We start from the raw sequence: 20878 nt of genomic DNA, 5'->3' as shown, positions 1-20878 counted from the left end.
CTCTCCCCCATCATCCTCTGACTCTCCATCTGACCAAGGAGGAGAGACAGCCACTTAAGAGGACGGTATCCCTGACCCTGCTTCCAAGGAAGCTGATGATTGAGGTGTGGGGGTAGGCTCAGAAGCACTCTGGGAGGAAGACTCCAACATATTTCTGAAAGACTGCAAGGTTGCACTGTACTCAGCCTTCATGGAAGAAAGAAAATCACCAGAAGTTGACGCTTTCTCCTCTCTCACCAAAGCAGAAACGCACTCCTTGCATAAAGGCTTTTTCCAAGTATCTGACAATTTTCACTTGCATGAAGGGCATTTCCTCTTGCTAGATTTGTTTCCACTGCCCTTAGCCTAAGACAAAGCACAAGGAACACAACCACTTAGCCACTGACTAACCTGAAACACACAAACGCAACCAGAGCCCAAACCTCCACACCACCAGTGCACTGACCCCACACACCCAGGATCCAGAGCACAAGACAGGCCCTGAGCCACTAGAGGGAAAAAGACACCACAGTACCCCAAACAAAAGCAGCATAATACAGTTTTCCCATAGGAAGCTCTCTCCTACCTGGGCTTTGCTGGTACCTGTCCCTGGAGCTGCAGTCACTCCTGACTCCTCCAAAGCAAAGCCTGCAGCATCCCATGTGGCTGTCTCCTGGTCCCAGCATCCTGGAATGCCGCTGCACCGGCCCAGGACCAAAAATAGGCACTGGCTTGGGTCCTGCCCCTTCCCCCCTGCATCCTGCGGCCAGAACTGATGCCGCACACCCGACTGGAAGCTCTGCCAATGCCTGGCAGTGACCTCATGGGCATGCCCAGACACTGCTGGACCCCAAAAACATGGCAGCTGCCATTGCCCACACATGGACACCAGGCAGTACTGGCTCTCTCCGAGCACTGAAAGGGAAGAGTGAAGCCAGGAACAGGCTGGGTGCAGTGACATCACTAGTACAATGACACATAACAGGTGCTGGGTGCAGTGACATGTGACATCGCCAGTGTTGGGTGGGATATTACATATGATGTCACCAGTGCTGGGTGCAGTGACATCACTAGTACAATGACACAAAACAGGTGCTGGGTGCAGTGACATCACCAGTGCTGGGTGGAATATTACATATGTCACCAGTGCTGGGTGCAGTGACATCACTAGTACGATGACACATAACAGGTGCTCAGTGCAGTGACATGTGACATCGCCAGTGTTGGGTGGAATATTACATACGATGTCACCAGCGCTGGGTGGAATATTGCATACGATGTCACCAGCGCTGGGTGGAATATTACATACGATGTCACTAGCGCTGGGTGGAATATTGCATACGATGTCACCAGCGCTGGGTGGAATATTGCATACGATGTCACCAGCGCTGGGTGGAATATTGCATACGATGTCACCAGCGCTGGGTGGAATATTACATACGATGTCACCAGCGCTGGGTGGAATATTACATACGATGTCACCAGCGCTGGGTGGAATATTACATACGATGTCACCAGCGCTGGGTGGAATATTACATACGATGTCACCAGTGCTGGGTGCAGTGACATCACTAGTACAATGACACAAAACAGGTGCTGGGTGCAGTGACATGTGACATCACCAGTGTTGGGTGGAATATTACATATGTCACCAGTGCTGGGTGCAGTGACATCACTAGTACGATGACACATAACAGGTGCTGGGTGCAGTGACATGTGACATCACCAGCGCTGGGTGAAATATTACATACGATGTCACCAGCGCTGGGTGAAATATTACATACGATGTCACCAGCGCTGGGTGAAATATTACATACGATGTCACCAGCGCTGGGTGAAATATTACATACGATGTCACCAGCGCTGGGTGGAATATTGCATACGATGTCACCAGCGCTGGGTGGAATATTGCATACGATGTCACCAGCGCTGGGTGGAATATTACATACGATGTCACCAGCGCTGGGTGGAATATTACATACGATGTCACCAGCGCTGGGTGGAATATTACATACGATGTCACCAGCGCTGGGTGGAATATTACATACGATGTCACCAGCGCTGGGTGGAATATTACATACGATGTCACCAGTGCTGGCTGCAGTGACATCACTAGTACGATGACACATAACAGGTGCTGGGTGCAGTGACATGTGACATCGCCAGTGTTGGGTGGAATATTACATATGATGTCACCAGCGCTGGGTGGAATATTACATATGATGACACCAGTGCTGGGTGCAGTGACATCACTAGTACGATGACACATAACAGGTGCTGGGTGCAGTGACATGTGACATCGCCAGTGTTGGGTGGAATATTACATACGATGTCACCAGCGCTGGGTGGAATATTACATACGATGTCACCAGCGCTGGGTGGAATATTACATACGATGTCACCAGCGCTGGGTGGAATATTACATACGATGTCACCAGCGCTGGGTGGAATATTACATACGATGTCACCAGCGCTGGGTGGAATATTACATACGATGTCACCAGCGCTGGGTGCAGTGACATCACTAGTACGATGACACATAACAGGTGCTGGGTGCAGTGACATGTGACATCGCCAGTGTTGGGTGGAATATTACATATGATGTCACCAGCGCTGGGTGGAATATTACATATGATGTCACCAGTGCTGGGTGCAGTGACATCACTAGTACGATGACACATAACAGGTGCTGGGTGCAGTGACATGTGACATCGCCAGCGCTGGGTGGAATATTGCATACGATGTCACCAGCGCTGGGTGGAATATTGCATACGATGTCACCAGCGCTGGGTGGAATATTGCATACGATGTCACCAGCGCTGGGTGGAATATTACATACGATGTCACCAGCGCTGGGTGGAATATTACATACGATGTCACCAGCGCTGGGTGGAATATTACATACGATGTCACCAGCGCTGGGTGCAGTGACATCACTAGTACGATGACACATAACAGGTGCTGGGTGCAGTGACATGTGACATCGCCAGTGTTGGGTGGAATATTACATATGATGTCACCAGCGCTGGGTGGAATATTACATATGATGTCACCAGTGCTGGGTGCAGTGACATCACTAGTACGATGACACATAACAGGTGCTGGGTGCAGTGACATGTGACATCGCCAGCGCTGGGTGGAATATTGCATACGATGTCACCAGCGCTGGGTGGAATATTGCATACGATGTCACCAGCGCTGGGTGGAATATTGCATACGATGTCACCAGCGCTGGGTGGAATATTGCATACGATGTCACCAGCGCTGGGTGGAATATTACATACGATGTCACCAGCGCTGGGTGGAATATTACATACGATGTCACCAGCGCTGGGTGGAATATTACATACGATGTCACCAGCGCTGGGTGGAATATTACATACGATGTCACCAGCGCTGGGTGGAATATTACATACGATGTCACCAGCGCTGGGTGGAATATTACATACGATGTCACCAGCGCTGGGTGGAATATTACATACGATGTCACCAGCGCTGGGTGGAATATTACATACGATGTCACCAGCGCTGGGTGGAATATTACATACGATGTCACCAGCGCTGGGTGGAATATTACATACGATGTCACTAGCGCTGGGTGGAATATTGCATACGATGTCACCAGCGCTGGGTGGAATATTACATACGATGTCACCAGCGCTGGGTGGAATATTACATACGATGTCACCAGCGCTGGGTGGAATATTACATACGATGTCACCAGCGCTGGGTGGAATATTACATACGATGTCACCAGCGCTGGGTGGAATATTACATACGATGTCACCAGCGCTGGGTGGAATATTACATACGATGTCACTAGCGCTGGGTGGAATATTGCATACGATGTCACCAGCGCTGGGTGGAATATTGCATACGATGTCACCAGCGCTGGGTGGAATATTGCATACGATGTCACCAGCGCTGGGTGGAATATTACATACGATGTCACCAGCGCTGGGTGGAATATTACATACGATGTCACCAGCGCTGGGTGGAATATTACATACGATGTCACCAGCGCTGGGTGGAATATTACATACGATGTCACCAGTGCTGGGTGCAGTGACATCACTAGTACAATGACACAAAACAGGTGCTGGGTGCAGTGACATGTGACATCACCAGTGTTGGGTGGAATATTACATATGTCACCAGTGCTGGGTGCAGTGACATCACTAGTACGATGACACATAACAGGTGCTGGGTGCAGTGACATGTGACATCACCAGCGCTGGGTGAAATATTACATACGATGTCACCAGCGCTGGGTGAAATATTACATACGATGTCACCAGCGCTGGGTGAAATATTACATACGATGTCACCAGCGCTGGGTGAAATATTACATACGATGTCACCAGCGCTGGGTGGAATATTGCATACGATGTCACCAGCGCTGGGTGGAATATTGCATACGATGTCACCAGCGCTGGGTGGAATATTACATACGATGTCACCAGCGCTGGGTGGAATATTACATACGATGTCACCAGCGCTGGGTGGAATATTACATACGATGTCACCAGCGCTGGGTGGAATATTACATACGATGTCACCAGCGCTGGGTGGAATATTACATACGATGTCACCAGTGCTGGCTGCAGTGACATCACTAGTACGATGACACATAACAGGTGCTGGGTGCAGTGACATGTGACATCGCCAGTGTTGGGTGGAATATTACATATGATGTCACCAGCGCTGGGTGGAATATTACATATGATGACACCAGTGCTGGGTGCAGTGACATCACTAGTACGATGACACATAACAGGTGCTGGGTGCAGTGACATGTGACATCGCCAGTGTTGGGTGGAATATTACATACGATGTCACCAGCGCTGGGTGGAATATTACATACGATGTCACCAGCGCTGGGTGGAATATTACATACGATGTCACCAGCGCTGGGTGGAATATTACATACGATGTCACCAGCGCTGGGTGGAATATTACATACGATGTCACCAGCGCTGGGTGGAATATTACATACGATGTCACCAGCGCTGGGTGCAGTGACATCACTAGTACGATGACACATAACAGGTGCTGGGTGCAGTGACATGTGACATCGCCAGTGTTGGGTGGAATATTACATATGATGTCACCAGCGCTGGGTGGAATATTACATATGATGTCACCAGTGCTGGGTGCAGTGACATCACTAGTACGATGACACATAACAGGTGCTGGGTGCAGTGACATGTGACATCGCCAGCGCTGGGTGGAATATTGCATACGATGTCACCAGCGCTGGGTGGAATATTGCATACGATGTCACCAGCGCTGGGTGGAATATTGCATACGATGTCACCAGCGCTGGGTGGAATATTACATACGATGTCACCAGCGCTGGGTGGAATATTACATACGATGTCACCAGCGCTGGGTGGAATATTACATACGATGTCACCAGCGCTGGGTGCAGTGACATCACTAGTACGATGACACATAACAGGTGCTGGGTGCAGTGACATGTGACATCGCCAGTGTTGGGTGGAATATTACATATGATGTCACCAGCGCTGGGTGGAATATTACATATGATGTCACCAGTGCTGGGTGCAGTGACATCACTAGTACGATGACACATAACAGGTGCTGGGTGCAGTGACATGTGACATCGCCAGCGCTGGGTGGAATATTGCATACGATGTCACCAGCGCTGGGTGGAATATTGCATACGATGTCACCAGCGCTGGGTGGAATATTGCATACGATGTCACCAGCGCTGGGTGGAATATTGCATACGATGTCACCAGCGCTGGGTGGAATATTACATACGATGTCACCAGCGCTGGGTGGAATATTACATACGATGTCACCAGCGCTGGGTGGAATATTACATACGATGTCACCAGCGCTGGGTGGAATATTACATACGATGTCACCAGCGCTGGGTGGAATATTACATACGATGTCACCAGCGCTGGGTGGAATATTACATACGATGTCACCAGCGCTGGGTGGAATATTACATACGATGTCACCAGCGCTGGGTGGAATATTACATACGATGTCACCAGCGCTGGGTGGAATATTACATACGATGTCACCAGCGCTGGGTGGAATATTACATACGATGTCACCAGCGCTGGGTGGAATATTACATACGATGTCACCAGCGCTGGGTGGAATATTACATACGATGTCACCAGCGCTGGGTGGAATATTACATATGATGTCACCAGCGCTGGGTGGAATATTACATATGATGTCACCAGTGCTGGCTGCAGTGACACAACTAGTACAGAGACAAATGATATCACCACCAGCACAATGACTCATGACAGGTGCTGTTGCTGTGACAACAGAGCACAGGGGGGGATCCTGACACAGCCAGCACAGGTCTCCTTGCCTCTCATTCCTCCTCTAATACCCAGAGCAATTCATCCTTTATAGAAGATGTTGTTTACAGTCTGCAGGCACAGAAAGGTGTCAGCCACACTGCTAGGAGAGACATCACCCCATAGCTGCCCCCCTGGGGTCCCCCTTACCTGCATCCGCTGGAACTCATCCTCTGACAGAGCCTGCGCCATATTCCTGCGCCATATTCCTGCCTGACACCGGTGTTGCATGAAGATGTGTCTCCCGTGAGGATCTGCCCCCCCTTGATGTATCTGCGCATGTGCCAGTTTCAGGCATAAGCAGACGATCAGCGATCTCGCTCTGAGAAAGTGTTAACTCCTTTCATGCTGGATTGCAATTACCTATACCCAGCTGTCACAAGTGTCACATGATCCCACCTGTCAGACCCTTTACCAAGCCTTGTGCAGAGATGTAATGCTTATATAAAATATCACATTAACATCTATAAAATATACTTGATAGAGTAAAAGAGTGCCCAGAACAAATATGGCCGCTCCTGTGCATGTGATGGAATCAGTGGGCGCCACGTGGCTGTATTGTTTAGTAGAGGGCAGAGACCTCGGAGCCATTTTGTTGAAGCCCAGAGGGTTCAGCTGGTGTCCAGAGACTGGGAGTCTTGTAGGGATCATGGTGTGGGTAGATGGCTGTTCGTGGTGCTGGCTTGTCCCTGTGTGAGGGGGACTGTGTTCTGGTTTAGTTTGCTGCCTTTGTTTTATTTATTGACAGTTCTATAGGGAAGGTGATTGTTATCTGTCATTAATTTTTAGATAGATAAACTCAGAGCAAATCTATACTAATAGCAATCAGATATTAATAAAGACAAGAATGGTTTGTATCAGAACTAATACCTTGTCCATGTTTGTACATCGTGTGTGTACAATCTACAATGTAAATCAATGATAGGAGGACTGATGACCAATGTATATCCTGTGTCATGGCTGACACTAGATGTAGCTGTAAGCATTGATCATATATCAATGCGGTATATTAAGGGGTTTCAGGGCTTTGCCCAATATCTATTTATGGAAATCTCTATTAATGGAAATAATGGATCCTCTCTCCCGCAAATTGTTACATTACATTTTTTTCGAAATGATCACATGTTCCCTTCCCCATCCATAAGTGAATGGCATTGTTTGCAATATCCTGGATTTTTTTCCTTTAATATATTTTGTCTTGAAGTATAAATAAGCCCTTTAATTAAATAAGAGAGAGTTGTGATCTGTTTTAAAGGAAGAGGGAGTGGTGTCCTTTTTTTTTATTTTTAGTTGCTTAGTAAACTTGCTTTATAATAGGAAAAATCCAGCACTGTGCATGTCTTTAGAAATCATTTCCTCTACTTCTGCTTTCTAGCTGTGGAGAATAAGGATCCACTGGCACTCTTATTGGCGGTAGTTGCTTTACAAATAATTGAAGTGGTGTGGACGATGTGTGTCGTATCATGAGGGTGACAACACTTTCCTGCATAAATGTTGAGTTGTGAGTAAACGTTGTCACTGTCTTGGAGGAAGTTCATGTGCAGGTGCTTACTGGCAGGATCACCAGGTACAACAACAGTGAGAAAAAAAGACACTGTGTGAGGCTAAGCTAACAGATCCTATCTTTTTTATTCTTGGGTTTACATACGCTTTAAACATGGAGCAGAGGCAGGTGAAAATCACAGTCACCAGTTCTCCCAGGAAAAGAGCCAAAACATGGGAGATATCAGATTCAGAAGAGGAAGAGCCAGACTGTATTCTAACAGAGGACATCAAGGGAGCAGAGGCAGGAATAAAATGTAAGCAAGTGTTGGATGATGTAGATGGCAGTCTATTTGTAAAGGCAGAACCTAGGGAGCTTTTGAGACCTGGACAAGGAGGACATGGTGGAGAACTTGGCTGGACTGTTCCTACAATAAAAGCTGGAGGTTCAGAACCTTCTGACATTCAAGATGTCTATTTTCCTCCAACTTCATCAGCCTTATCACTACCTCTTCCCAAGTCCACCACGTCTAGCCCAGTAAAGAAGACAAGAAGGAAGAAGAGTCCTGAAGAGCTGGAGGCTAACAGAGTAAAGGCTGAGGAGAAGAAGAGGGAGAAGGAACAAAAGCGTCAGGAGAAAGAGAAGATCAAGAATCTGGAAAAGGAGGAACGAGAGAAAAGGAAAGAATCAGCACAGGCCCTGAAGTTCCTGAGGCCAGATCAATGTGGGAAATTTATGGTTGTCCAAGTGGATGCAGGTAGGAAAATGTCCTACGCTTATTTTTCCCAGTTTCTGAAACAGATTTTGGCCAATGGCAGCTCTGGAAAGGACCAGAATCAGTTTGCTGGTGGGTGGGACACATTGAGAAGTGTCACTATATTAAATGTCCTTTTGTGCATGCTACCAGTTCAGATCAGCCTATAATATCATAGCAGTCCTTTGCAGGACCAAATCTGGTAGCTAGTGTGATGGACCTCTATGTTCTTACATGCAGGGTTTACAAACAAATGGGGCACATTGAGAACTGGCAATATATATATATATATATATATATATATATATATATATATATATTGTCTTTTGGCGCAAGCTACCATTTCAGATTGGTGTTTGGCAGCTTTTTTGGAGGACCAGAAGAGGGTATCTGGCAGGTTAGGCCTTGTGTTCTTACATGTAGAGTTTACAAGCAAATGTGACTCATTGGGAGTTGCCACTATATAAATTGTCTTTTGGTGCTTGCTAACATTACAGATCAACTTTTTGCATCATTGTCAATCACACATATACATCTACATTGCGTTGTTGATTGATCTCTTATTGCGCAGGTCTTCTCCAAGATGCAGGGTCAGAAGGTATGCTGGAAGCTCTGAGTTCAGCTGGGTATACTTACTCCTTAGAGCCACACTCTGTGCAATGGAGCATTACCTGGAGAAGAGAGATGCCTGCTGACTGGACATGTGTAGTAAGTTGTGATTGGAACAGACAACACTTTTTTGTATTAGAGCCACTTAAATTTTAACGTGGAAGAATCAGTCAACTCCAAACTGATATTTCAGTTCTTTGTAGGTGCTGTTGAGATAAAATGCCTGTTAGTTCTTTATATCTCCTGGGGATTCTCCTATTGAGATCTTTGTTGAGCATCAGGTTTTCACACCTGATGTGGCCATTATGAGATGTCCCATTCTCTCTATTGGGTTTTCATATTTATTCTAGACTGCGGAAAACATAGCCAGAGCAAAGGTGGCCAGGAACAGTCATGAATTATAGCAGGAAGATCTCCCTGTAAGAGCAATCCAGATCTAAGAAAGAAACCTGGGGAAGTCTCAGTCTGCCAGACGTCACCTGCAATAAAATATCCATCTGAGAGGGTTAGTCCTATTTGAGGAAATCTGTACTATTATTATTATACAGGATTTATATAGCGCCAACAGTTTGCACAGCGCTTTACAATATAAAGGATGACAGTACAGTTCCAATACAAATTAATACAGGAGGAATCAGAGGGCCCTGCTCAGTAGAGCTTACAATCTAAGAGGGAGGGTCAATTGATACAAAAAATAATAACTGCGGCGGATGGGCTGTTGGAGGAAAATACATGTACAGTTGCTAGGAAGGGGGCAAGATAGTCCTCTCTGAAGAAATGAGTCTTTAGGGATCGTTTAAAAGTGGACAGGGTAGGAGATAGTCGGACACATTGGGGAAGGGAGTTCCAGAGGGTGGGAGCAGTTTTGGAGAAGTCCTGAAGGCAACAATAAGAGGTGGTAACAAAGGAGCTGGAGAGCAGGAGGTCTTGGGAGGAAGGAAAAGAAGGATGTGACTGGAATTTTGAGACTAGGTTAGTGATGTAGCTGGGGGCTGAGTTGTGGATGGCTTTATTAGTTGTTGTACGCACCTTGAATTTAATTCGTTGAGTAAGCGGAAGCCAGTGGAGGTATTGGCAGAGAGGGGTGGAGGACACTGAATGGAAGCCAGTAGAGGGATTGGCAGAGAGGGGTGGAGGACACTGAATGGAAGCCAGTAGAGGGATTGGCAGAGAGGGGTGGAGGACACTGAATGGGGGCCAGTGGAGGGATTGGCAGAGAGGGGTGGAGGACACTGAATGGAAGTCAGTGGAGGGATTGGCAGAGAGGGATTGAGAACACTGAATGGAAGCCAGTAGAGGGATTGGCAGAGAGGGGTGGAGGACACTGAATGGAAGCCAGTGGAGGGATTGGCAGAGAGGGATGGAGAACACTGAATGGAAGCCAGTGGAGGGATTGGCAGAGAGGGGTGGAGGACACGGAATGGAAGCCAGTGGAGGGATTGGCAGAGAGGGGTGGAGGACACGGAATGGAGGCCAGTGGAGGGATTGGCTGAGAGGGGTGGAGGACACTGAATGGAAGCCAGTGGAGGGATTGGCTGAGAGGGGTGGAGGACACTGAATGGAAGCCAGTGGAGGGATTGGCAGAGAGGGGTGGAGGACACTGAATGGAGGCCAGTGGAGGGATTGGCTGAGAGGGGTGGAGGACACTGAATGGAGGCCAGTAGAGGGATTGGCAGAGCGTGGTGGCAGACACTGAACAATTGGTAAGAGCAAATAGGGGCTGTCAGTACTAAAGTCTCTATTGGAAATGCTAGTTGCTGGACTATTATGCTAACCCAAAGGCTTTCAGGACTTTGAGTCAATAACTCAGATTAGATGAGCCGTTCTGATTTTTCTCTGGCTTCATTAGCTAAATTCTTGCTCTAGGTTGGACGCTCTAAAGGTTTCCTTTATGTTGTTATGTTAAAAAGAGAATAATACATTCTAATAATTCATATTTTATGAGAAAAGGTCTCCATTGTATTATTTTTATGGCACCACCTTTGTGCACAAACAGCAAGCCACTGCACACAATGTAATTCCCATACACTGTTTTCTGTATTTCCTTTTACCTACGGTATATGCAGAATATATTTTTTTAAAGCTGAATGCCAAATGCTAACCATGTATATAATGTCATCATGTAATCTGGTAAGTATTCAGTAAACTATAATCAATGTATCATAAAACTAGCATACAGTGGTAAAGTGGAATTTCACACAAAAAGAGGGAGTTCTGCTTTTTTGCCTCCAACTCACCCCCCCCCCCCACATGTTTGGTCACACGTTGTTGTTTTTTTTTTTTGGGGGGGGGGGTCGAGCGGGTATCTAGTTTTGACAGGTATCTGCTCCCACTTCCACTTGGATCGCTTAGGCAATCCGAGTGAAACTTCGCCCAGGCGATCCAAAGGAAACTTCACCCCCACCCCCCTCTCTTAACACGCAACATTTTGGGACACATCACAAGTCCCAGAAAGCTGCAAGACCATTCACAAAGTGCAGCTCAACTTGTGCATGCGCAGTAGGTAGCTGGCTGTGAAGCCGTTAGGGCTCACTGCGCACTACAATTAATAAACATGCTTGCACCGGGCTGCCAAAGACCAGTGAGTAACCAGCCCAGGTGAGGATGGCACTTGATCGATGGATAACTAAATATCCTTATAATAAAAGTCAGTAGCTACAGTATTTGTAGCTGCTGACTTTTAATTTTTTGGGGGGACTTTGAAAATCCTCTGACTTGATATCAGCCTGCACAGGGGGCACTAAGACTGAGAGAGGTATTCTGAGCTTATCATTGCTAACACTGGGAGCAGCCTCCAAGGGTGGGAATGCAGAGGGATGAGATCATCAGTATTGGGCAGGGTGGATAAAAATCAATGATTTAAAAAAAAAAAAAAAAGATTTTTTAAAAATCGGATTTTTTTTATTTAAATCGGATTTTTTTTATTTAAATCCGATTTTTTTGAATAAAATGCTTTTTGAGGAAAATATATTACCATCCAAAGGTTATTCCATCATGAAATAAAGATTCGTTTTTTAATTATGTAGAATAAGGCTGTATATGTTTAATTTTTTTGGTAAATAAATTCCATGAATCCATTCACAATGTCATGCTCTTCCAGAGGTTTTTGTAAGATTATTGGGCAGTTTCTCTGCCTACAAGATATTATCACAGATGATTGGTGTACTTTGCAGTTCTCAAAACTGAATTGGACTCAGCGGAGATCACATGCCTCTTCTTCACAGCAAAAATGTTATAACATGAACAGAGTTAAGAAAAAGACCTTCATCCTAACTTCTACAAACCTAAGAATACAGAATCAACCCCTTCAGTGCTAAGTTTCAAGAAGTTCAGTGAATAGAATAGAAACAATATTTTTCTGATTGTTTGGAGTGGAATAGATCTGCACAAGAAGAAAGTGAAACTAAGTGTGAGGAGGAAGGGGCTGACAGTCTAAGTTTCTTAAAATATATATATTTTGTTTAGCCAAATTAGTTAACAAACATGGATGGAATAACATAACATATGCTGGAATGTTATTGTTTCAGTTGAATAAATCTATTGAAATTGTTATTATTAAGGTAATGATTCATTTTCTCCTTCCTAAGTACAACAGAAAAGTTGTCCAAATATGAATGATTAACCTATTAAACTAGGGATAAAAAAACTAATATGAAAAGTTGTTCTAAAAATCTTCATCTACTTGCATATTAAAGTTATACCAGCAAGAATTAGTCTATGTAGAAAACTAGGATTTAAATCAAGCCTTACTGACTAGTGATTTAAATCGTGATTTAAATCAAATCCACCCTGGTATTGGGGGATTAAGTAAGAAAATTGTTGCTCTACCGGGACCAAAGAAGAGAATTTTTACCAAAACAGCAAAATTATACAACAAAAACACAAACAGTAACACTAGCACTGTAATAATAATATGTCTTGAGGCAAAAAGAAGTGTGTGTGTGTGTGTGGGGGGGGGGGGGGGGGGGGGAATAAGGAGTGCACATAAGACCTACTACAAATATTTGCTCAGAATGGTGATATAATGCCAGCTATTGAGAGCTGCTATCTTGGGGTGTCCTCTCTTCCTCTTAGATTTGGTTCACACCTGCAGATGCAACCAAATGCAGGTGCATTTCCATGTGTGGCATGAATGGCAGCCTATTTATTTCCATGGACTGCTCTACACACGAGAAACACAGAAATGAAGTCCCGAACTCTTTTCATTCAGCTAACACAAAAATATTTCTGGATTTTCCAATCGCTGTTTTTATATTCCAGGATGGTCTGGATCTATGTAAAGGGGAAGAAGATCAAATGCTGATTCTAGTGGAGCCTAGAGAATTTCTCAAGAGTGTCTTCTATTACATTCAGGTAAAATTTGGGAAGGTGAAGAACATGCAGATTTATATATATTCTGTATCTGCCACCCCTCTCTGCCAGTCCCTCCACTGGCTTCCCATTGCCCAACGGATAAAATTCAAAACATTAACAATAACATATAAAGCCATTTATAACTCTGCCCCAAATTACATCACCGATCTTGTCTCCAAATATCATCCAAACCGTACTCTCCGCTCCTCGCACGACCTCCTGCTCTCTAGCTCCCTTGTCTCCTCCTACCATGCTCATCTCCAGGACTTCTCCAGAGCTTCCCTCATTCTCTGGAACTCTCTACCCCAGTTTATCAGACTATCGCCTACTCTGCTCACTTTTAGGCGATCTTTGAAAACCTATCTCTCCAGGGAAGCCTATCCTGCCCTCAGCTAATAATGGAATCTTCTACTCCTCCTACCAGTCCATCCCCCACAGTTACTACCTTTTGTACCACTAGCCCCTCCCTACTAGATTGTAAGCTCCAAGGAGCAGGGCCCTCCTATCCCTCTTGTATTGAACTGTATTGTTTCTGTATTGTCTCCTGTTATATTGTAAAGCGCTGAGCAAACTGTTGGCACTATATAAATCCTGTATAATAATATACTAATAATAATATAGGGACCCATGGGGCATATAGCTCAATTTCCATGTGCCATACGTACAATAATTGCATTTGCTGAGGTCAATTATAATAGATGTAAAAAAAGGTTTACAGTATGTGTCCAAGATTTTTTTATTTTTTTGTGCTTAAAGTGTTACTAAACCCACAACAGTAAAATCAGTCTGTATATGCAGTAAAGCATGCTTGTTATACTCACTGTGGAACCTAAGGGGTTAATCCTCTGCACTGTGTAAAAATGATGTTTGATCCAGACTTCTCTGATCCTTCCCTTCTACTGCTGTCCCCAATCCATCTGCTGATAGAACAGAGCCTTGGAGACAAGCTGCACATGCACAGTTTGGTGTGTATTGCTAGAGACCTTTTTTTATTTTCTTGGGAGAGTGCATGTATCCAGCACAGGGTCAATAAGCACTGTCCAGACAGAGGTTTAGGGGTCATGCAGCCTCATAAGTCAGTCGGGAGAATGAAAACTCCTCCTACCATCTTTATCCAGTACTCTGCTGGACATTGATAGAAGTCTCAAGACTGCTCTACCCGCTGATAAAAAAAAGGTACTTAGCAGTTTATATTTACTAAAATAATTATATTTCCATGTTCTATGTACTGTGGGAGGCCAGATATAGTTAATGCAGGGTCCAGGGTTTAGTAACACTTTAAAGTGGAGTTCTACTCACTTGTCAAAAAATAAGTCATTAGCTACAAAAACTGCTGACTTTTAAAAAACAGCCATTTACCTGTCCCTCGGTCCTGTGGTGTGTGTCCCGCAGCCCGTTTCACCGGCCGTCCTGGATTCCAGGAGGCCAGCAGGCCGTCATGTATTCCAGGAGGCCGGCATCTTCAGTGTGGGCACCCGGCTGTGATAGCTTGCAACTTCACAGCCGGGTACCCACTGCGCATGCGCGAGTAGTGCTGCACTTCCTGAATGGTCCTGTAGTCTTCTGGGACCTGTCACGTGTCCCAAAAGACTACAGAGAGGGAGGGAGGACAACTTCTGTTTCCAATCGCCTAGGCAATCAGACCGGAAATGGGAGCAGGTACCTGTCAAATTTGGGCACCCAAAGGTGCCATTTCTTAATGGGGAGCGGGGGAGCAGTCCTTAAAGCGGAACTTCACCTTTTGGGAGGAGCTCTGCCTTAAGGCTCAGTTTACATCTGTGCGTTTAACTGCGTTTTTATCAAGTTCCTGTGAGTTACGTGTGGAGCAGTTTATTAATTTCAGTGGGCTTCCCTACATGTAGGAAACATGGTAAAGAAGCCCCTGACCCCTGTCAAAAATGATGCCGCATCAAAACGTACCCTGCATTTCAGTATGTGTGAAAACAGATGCATGGGAGTGCCATTAGGAATTGATAAATACTACTACTAATAATAATTAATTCAGAAATATTGGCACTGCCACGTGTCTGCCAAAGGACAGCCCTTTTGTTACCATTTAGTAACTTATATAAAGAGAAGTACAGACTCCTGTAGTGTTGGCTCTGAGGAAGAGGTTGTGTCCTCGAAACGCGTTAGCAGGTTGGTAATCCAGGGTCGTTGCGCCCTTTTTCTGTTTCTCCATTTGTATCCAGTGTATTCGGACCACCCCGGTCTGTTGAGGGCAGCAAGCAGTGCATATTCCAGAAAATTCCAGAACATTCCTATTGGGTCTACTGAGTCCTTTCCTAGCGCAGGAGTAAAGTGTTTGTTGTACAGGATGTTTTGCGTCAGGAAAGCGCACAATTTTGTTCACAACCAACAGTAGTGTGAATCTTACCTTAGAGAGACTTCAAGTAGTAAAATGTTGCTAAATGTCTATGTATATTTCAGTTGTTTTCATTTTGGGAGATTATACAAGGAAGTAGTTTAATTACAAAGGAATATTTAAGAAAAGGCATGTACTGTAGATGGATATAGAAAAGATATGAAGTATACAGATAGAACAACGGGGAAACCACGGCGGTGATGCGAACTGAGCCCACATTTTCTTCCACTCAGGCTTTAGATCACCTGAGCAGCCATTTCTTTTAAGAACAACAAAAAGGTACTTTTTTTGCTCAAAAGAATGTCATGGTAAAATGTTCCCATATTAATTCATGTGCTTTGTAATTTGTAATGATAGATCCGCTTTCATTGGCATTAAAAGCATGGCATGATCGGGGTGGAGGTTGTGTTTAATCCTTTCACTGGCACTGACGTAAGGGTTACGACAGAGCAGAACTGCTTGCAGTAGGCCATGTCAGTAATCCTTTTTGCAGTTGCATTCCCTTAAGCCAAGGGTCTCCAAACTTCCTAAACAAAGAGCCATTACTATGCTTCAGACTTTTGGGGAGCCGGATTGTGGCCCTTGGGAGTAGAAAGGTCCTAACATGAGTGGGAAAACACAATGCCCCATTTTTGGTGTCAGTGGGAGGAATTGTGCTCCATCATTGGTGTCAATTGTTGATGTCATTAAAGGGAGTTGTGTCCCTTCATTGGGATCAGTGATGGGGGGAGGTATGGTTGGTATCAGTGAAAGAAATAGTGCCCTAAGGGCTGGAAAAAAGCAAGCAAAGGCCTGCATCTGGCCCCCGGGACACAGTTTTGGAGACCACTGCCTTAAGCTATAAGCTAATAGCCACTACGCTGATCATGAACTTATAACAGAGTGGTACCTGAGACTCTCCTAATTCGTGAAGGGCCACAATCAGCAGCTGCCGATCATAACCAGTGAAAATATTGCCAAAGTGGTCTGGGTATGTGAGGTGAAAAAATGGACGTCAGGGCCCAGCAGTGAAAAAGTTAATAACAGCCTTGTAAGAACTAAAGTAGCTGATCCCTCTCCATTCCAGGCTCCTGAAAACTCCATGACTTCTGAGACTCCGACCTCTGTGTTTGGAATAGATAGGAAGTGTTCTGGAAAGAAGATCACCTTGGCTGTTTTGGGGCTACATGATTATAGAAGGTAAGTTGGATTACAGACTGCAACTTTCATTAAAGAGGACCTTTCACTTTTGAAATAATACCATTCTGATTCAAGTTAAACATTTTTATTTACATTTTTTTGTCCAAAAAACTTTCTGTTCAAAGCTACAGTGTTCAATAGTCAGTCTAGATTTTAAGATGCAAGTCTGGTTTACAGATTGAAATTTAAAGCAGAACTCCATGTAAAATTTTACTTTCCCATGCAGTGGGGCTGTGCACTGCATGGGAAAACTGCTCGTTTTGTCCAGGGGTTTAGTGGAAAAGCTATATATATCCCGTCCTCCGATCCTCCGGAAAACCACGCTCCCCCAAGTCCAGCGGTGGACTGTTCCTGCCATCCTCAGGCTCTGAGACGGTCTGTGGGCGTGATGACGTCAGGAACAGTCCATTGACAAGACCGCTAGCATGCGGGGGGGAGAAGCAGCAAGGACCAGTGTTGCGCTCTGAGGATCATCTGATTCGGTAAGTATATTTTCACTCTTATGACCCCTAGACAAAAACATTAATAAAATCAAAAATGTGCATTTATTAAAAGAGAAGTATGGGCTATACAAAGAGAAAATCTTCTACTCACCTAGGTTGATGCTGCATCAATCTGATGCTGCATCTTTCCCCCACCGGCTATCCACTGAGAATTAAGTGATCAGACACTGCTGATCATTCAGTTCTCCCCTCCACTCTGAGCAGGGAGCAGTGATTGTCAGTGACTGGCTCTGTGCTCTGCCCCTCCAGCACTCACTGGAGTGATAGGCAGGGGTGGGAGTGGCTGGCTCAGGATATCAGTGGATTGCTGAGAAGCTGAGTCAGCTGCCGGTCCAGGATTATGGGTGGATTCCAACCATGTTGTTAGGATCTTTCGGAGCCTGGACTGGCTCTGTGAGGTCAGAAAATGGATCACAGGAGTGCAGAACAAGCTGCACACCTATGATCCATAGGAGACGGTTGGCAATGCTTCTCTTTTAAATATATGCATTCAGTCCTGCAGAGCATTGCAAGTGTAATCAGTGCATAGTGGGTGTAGTTCACAGACACCTGCATTATTTACCCCAAGTCCTCAGTTTTTTGCTAAAAACCGTGCACTTACAACACCAGACTTCTGGTTCCAAAAGCTAACGTAACAAAGAGGTGGGTTCTCTTTTTATAGTAAGTAAAGTGCAGCACTATAAATAAGTAAATAAATTATAATAATGTCCGTATAAATGAATATTCTTATGGTGACAATCCGTGTGTAGAGTACCCACTATGGCGGTACTTCAGTGCTTGTGCTTTTAAAAGTGGGGTAAGAATACGCACTCACCAGATGTGTAGAGAAATTACGCATATAGATCAATGATCGGAGGTCCCCTTTAAGGAAGTGGAGTCATTGATTTCCTAGAGCCCACCCCTGAATCAAGATCTACCTTATTACACAGAGGAGGGAGTTCCTGCTACACAGGTTGCTACACCCACTCATCCCTTAAAGGGGACCTCTGGTTTACTGGATCCATATACCACCCAGAAGTGCCTGACATACCACCCATCCAGAGGGAGGATATCTCTATACATGGCTTAATCCGCTTCCTTAAAGGGGACCTCTGATGATTGATTTAAATGCGTAATTTCTTTACACATCTGGTGAGTGCGTATTCTTACCCCACTTTTAAAAACACAAGCACTGAAGTACCGCCATATTGGGCACTCTACACACGGATTGTCACCATAAGAATATTCATTTATACGGACATTATTATCATTTATTTACTTATTTATAGCGCTGCACTTTACTTACTGTTTTGACTGAAGTTTTATTTGGTTACCTTTAGTGCATAGCTGCTGACGTTGAAAGCGCTCACTTTTTTATTTATTTATTTATTTGGGGTTCTCTATTTATGCTTGAAGACGGAAAACACTGAGATGGTAAAAGTGAACTGACTGAGCTTTAATAGTGAATGTTTTTTTGACCACCAGATGTCAAAGACTGTCATGTAAGATGGAGAGACACTCTCTAGAGCCAAGCCTTTGCTATGATGAACAGCCAGAAAGCCAAGTGACCAGGCGACATATAGATGAGGTTGGTAGCTAATCTACATTTAAATACCAGTCCTCGGTTAAAGACTTCTCCATACATCATCTTCTTTAGTGTCATCTTCTAGGATTAGTTTTGGAAACTAAATTTTGAATACAATTTTTTGTTTTAAGCAAGAGCCTAAAATGAGTTTTGCTTTGCTACATAGTGCTTTTACTTTGCTGCATTGTGTCCTAAAGGGGGGGGACTATGTGGCCCAATGAACTTATGCAATACATTTTTGTCTTAAAGTGGAACTAAAGGCACACGTACTTACCTTAGTTCTAGTTCCAACGATCTGACACCCATAAAGTCCCTGCTCGGCGCTGGTCTCTTCTCCCTGTGTTCTTTTGGACCCTGGTTTTTGTCTGTTTTGATTGGCTGATGTGGGATGACATCACTCCCATGCATGCGCAGGAGTGCAGTCATCCGGGCACGCTGGGAGTTTGCCAGTATGTGCAGTTCAGTGTACATTCTACAGAGGACTGCAAATAGGCAGGTAAGTGTAACATTGCATTTTTTTTCTGCAATAAAAAGACTGCCTGTTCACAAATGTTTCTATTTTACATTTAGTTCCACTTTAAGTTTACATGTTCCAGACACCTCAGGTCCCATGCACATTAGACATTTAGCCCCGATGCATGAGATCCCAGCATCTTGATGCGGGCGGAAGGCAAAGGTTGCACCATCCAGCCTCACTGTCGGCAACTTGTAAAACTCTATGAGAGGCTGAAAGCTGCTGCGGCTGGACAGGCCTGGATGTTGCACTGAGTGTTCCTAATGTTTGTGGCAGTATCAGGGGCGGACTGACAACTCATGGGGCCCCCGGGCAATAGGGGATTATGGGGCCCCTGTGTCTTTGTACAAACTCAAAAAAGCCTATGAAAAAGGTACCAGGGGCATCTCATGGGGCCCCCTACTGACCCCGGGCCCTCGGGCAGTGCCCGAGTTTCCAAATGGTCAGTCCGCCCCTGGGCAGTATGTGGCCAAGGATGAATGCTGGGAGTGCACACTGCTTGCATTCTGGGTATTCATTCCTGGGAACATACTGCCCTAAATGTTAGTACCACTCTGCGCACCATCCAGTCCCGTCCAGCCGCAGCAGCTTTCAACCTCTCATAGATTTTTTCAGACTGTCAGCAGTGGGGCTGGATGGTGAACTTTTCATTTGCACCAAAATGCCAGGATTTCAGGCACTGGGGGCTAAACACCCAGTGAGCAATGAGGCTTTTATGTTGAAGCCATGATATATTTTTCAAACTAGCTTCTGTGGAGAATTTACTAAAGATTTGTCACTTTATTTAACTTTCCTGTGTCCTTTACAGTAGAAACTGAGTTATTGCCAAAACTTTTTGCAAACTAACTGCCAAGTGGCAAGATCAGCCCTCTTTCTGATCATTTTCAGAGCTGTAATAAGAATCTCAGACCTTCTCTGCATCAGTGGCCCCAGCTTAGGTATTTTTTTTTTTCTTTGGCTTTTTTTTTACTTTTTGTAGTCATGAATGTAAAATTTATTCTGTAAGAAAAGGAGCGACCTTTGCATCTCTTTACAAGACCCTTTTAGATTGGGGCAGCACCTAAATGTGGGCATAACATGGTGCAAAAAGATGGAGTTGCCCTTTAACCCTGATTTTTCTCTAGTTTATTTTCACTGTTAAGCATGCTGTCAAATCTAAATTTTAAAGTGAAAGCATTATGTATATTATAATAAAGTTTTCTCTGTGATGTCACCTTCTTTGATA

General features: G+C 44.8%; 1 protein-coding gene across 1 annotated transcript in view; it reads left to right on the top strand.

Annotated features, from left to right (window-relative positions):
* The first annotated feature begins 6880 nt into the window (after positions 1-6880).
* LOC149463685 (structure-specific endonuclease subunit EME2-like) overlaps positions 6881-20878 on the top strand; it is a 32486-nt gene continuing 18488 nt past the window's right edge. The window contains exons 1-5 of the mRNA XM_089675290.1: positions 6881-8569; positions 9138-9274; positions 13436-13528; positions 16960-17072; positions 19040-19142. Of these exons, the coding sequence (XP_089531416.1) occupies positions 7987-8569; positions 9138-9274; positions 13436-13528; positions 16960-17072; positions 19040-19142 (1029 nt within the window). The 5' untranslated portion in view covers positions 6881-7986. The remainder of the gene's footprint in view (positions 8570-9137; positions 9275-13435; positions 13529-16959; positions 17073-19039; positions 19143-20878) is intronic.

The sequence above is a fragment of the Staurois parvus genome, unplaced genomic scaffold, assembly GCF_062004578.1.
Source record: "Staurois parvus isolate SC_StPar_1 unplaced genomic scaffold, SC_StPar_1.0 ptg000154l, whole genome shotgun sequence".
Taxonomy (NCBI): Eukaryota; Metazoa; Chordata; class Amphibia; order Anura; family Ranidae; genus Staurois; species Staurois parvus.
Note: the sequence above shows the minus strand (reverse complement) of the source record. Positions and strands in the feature narration are given on the sequence as shown.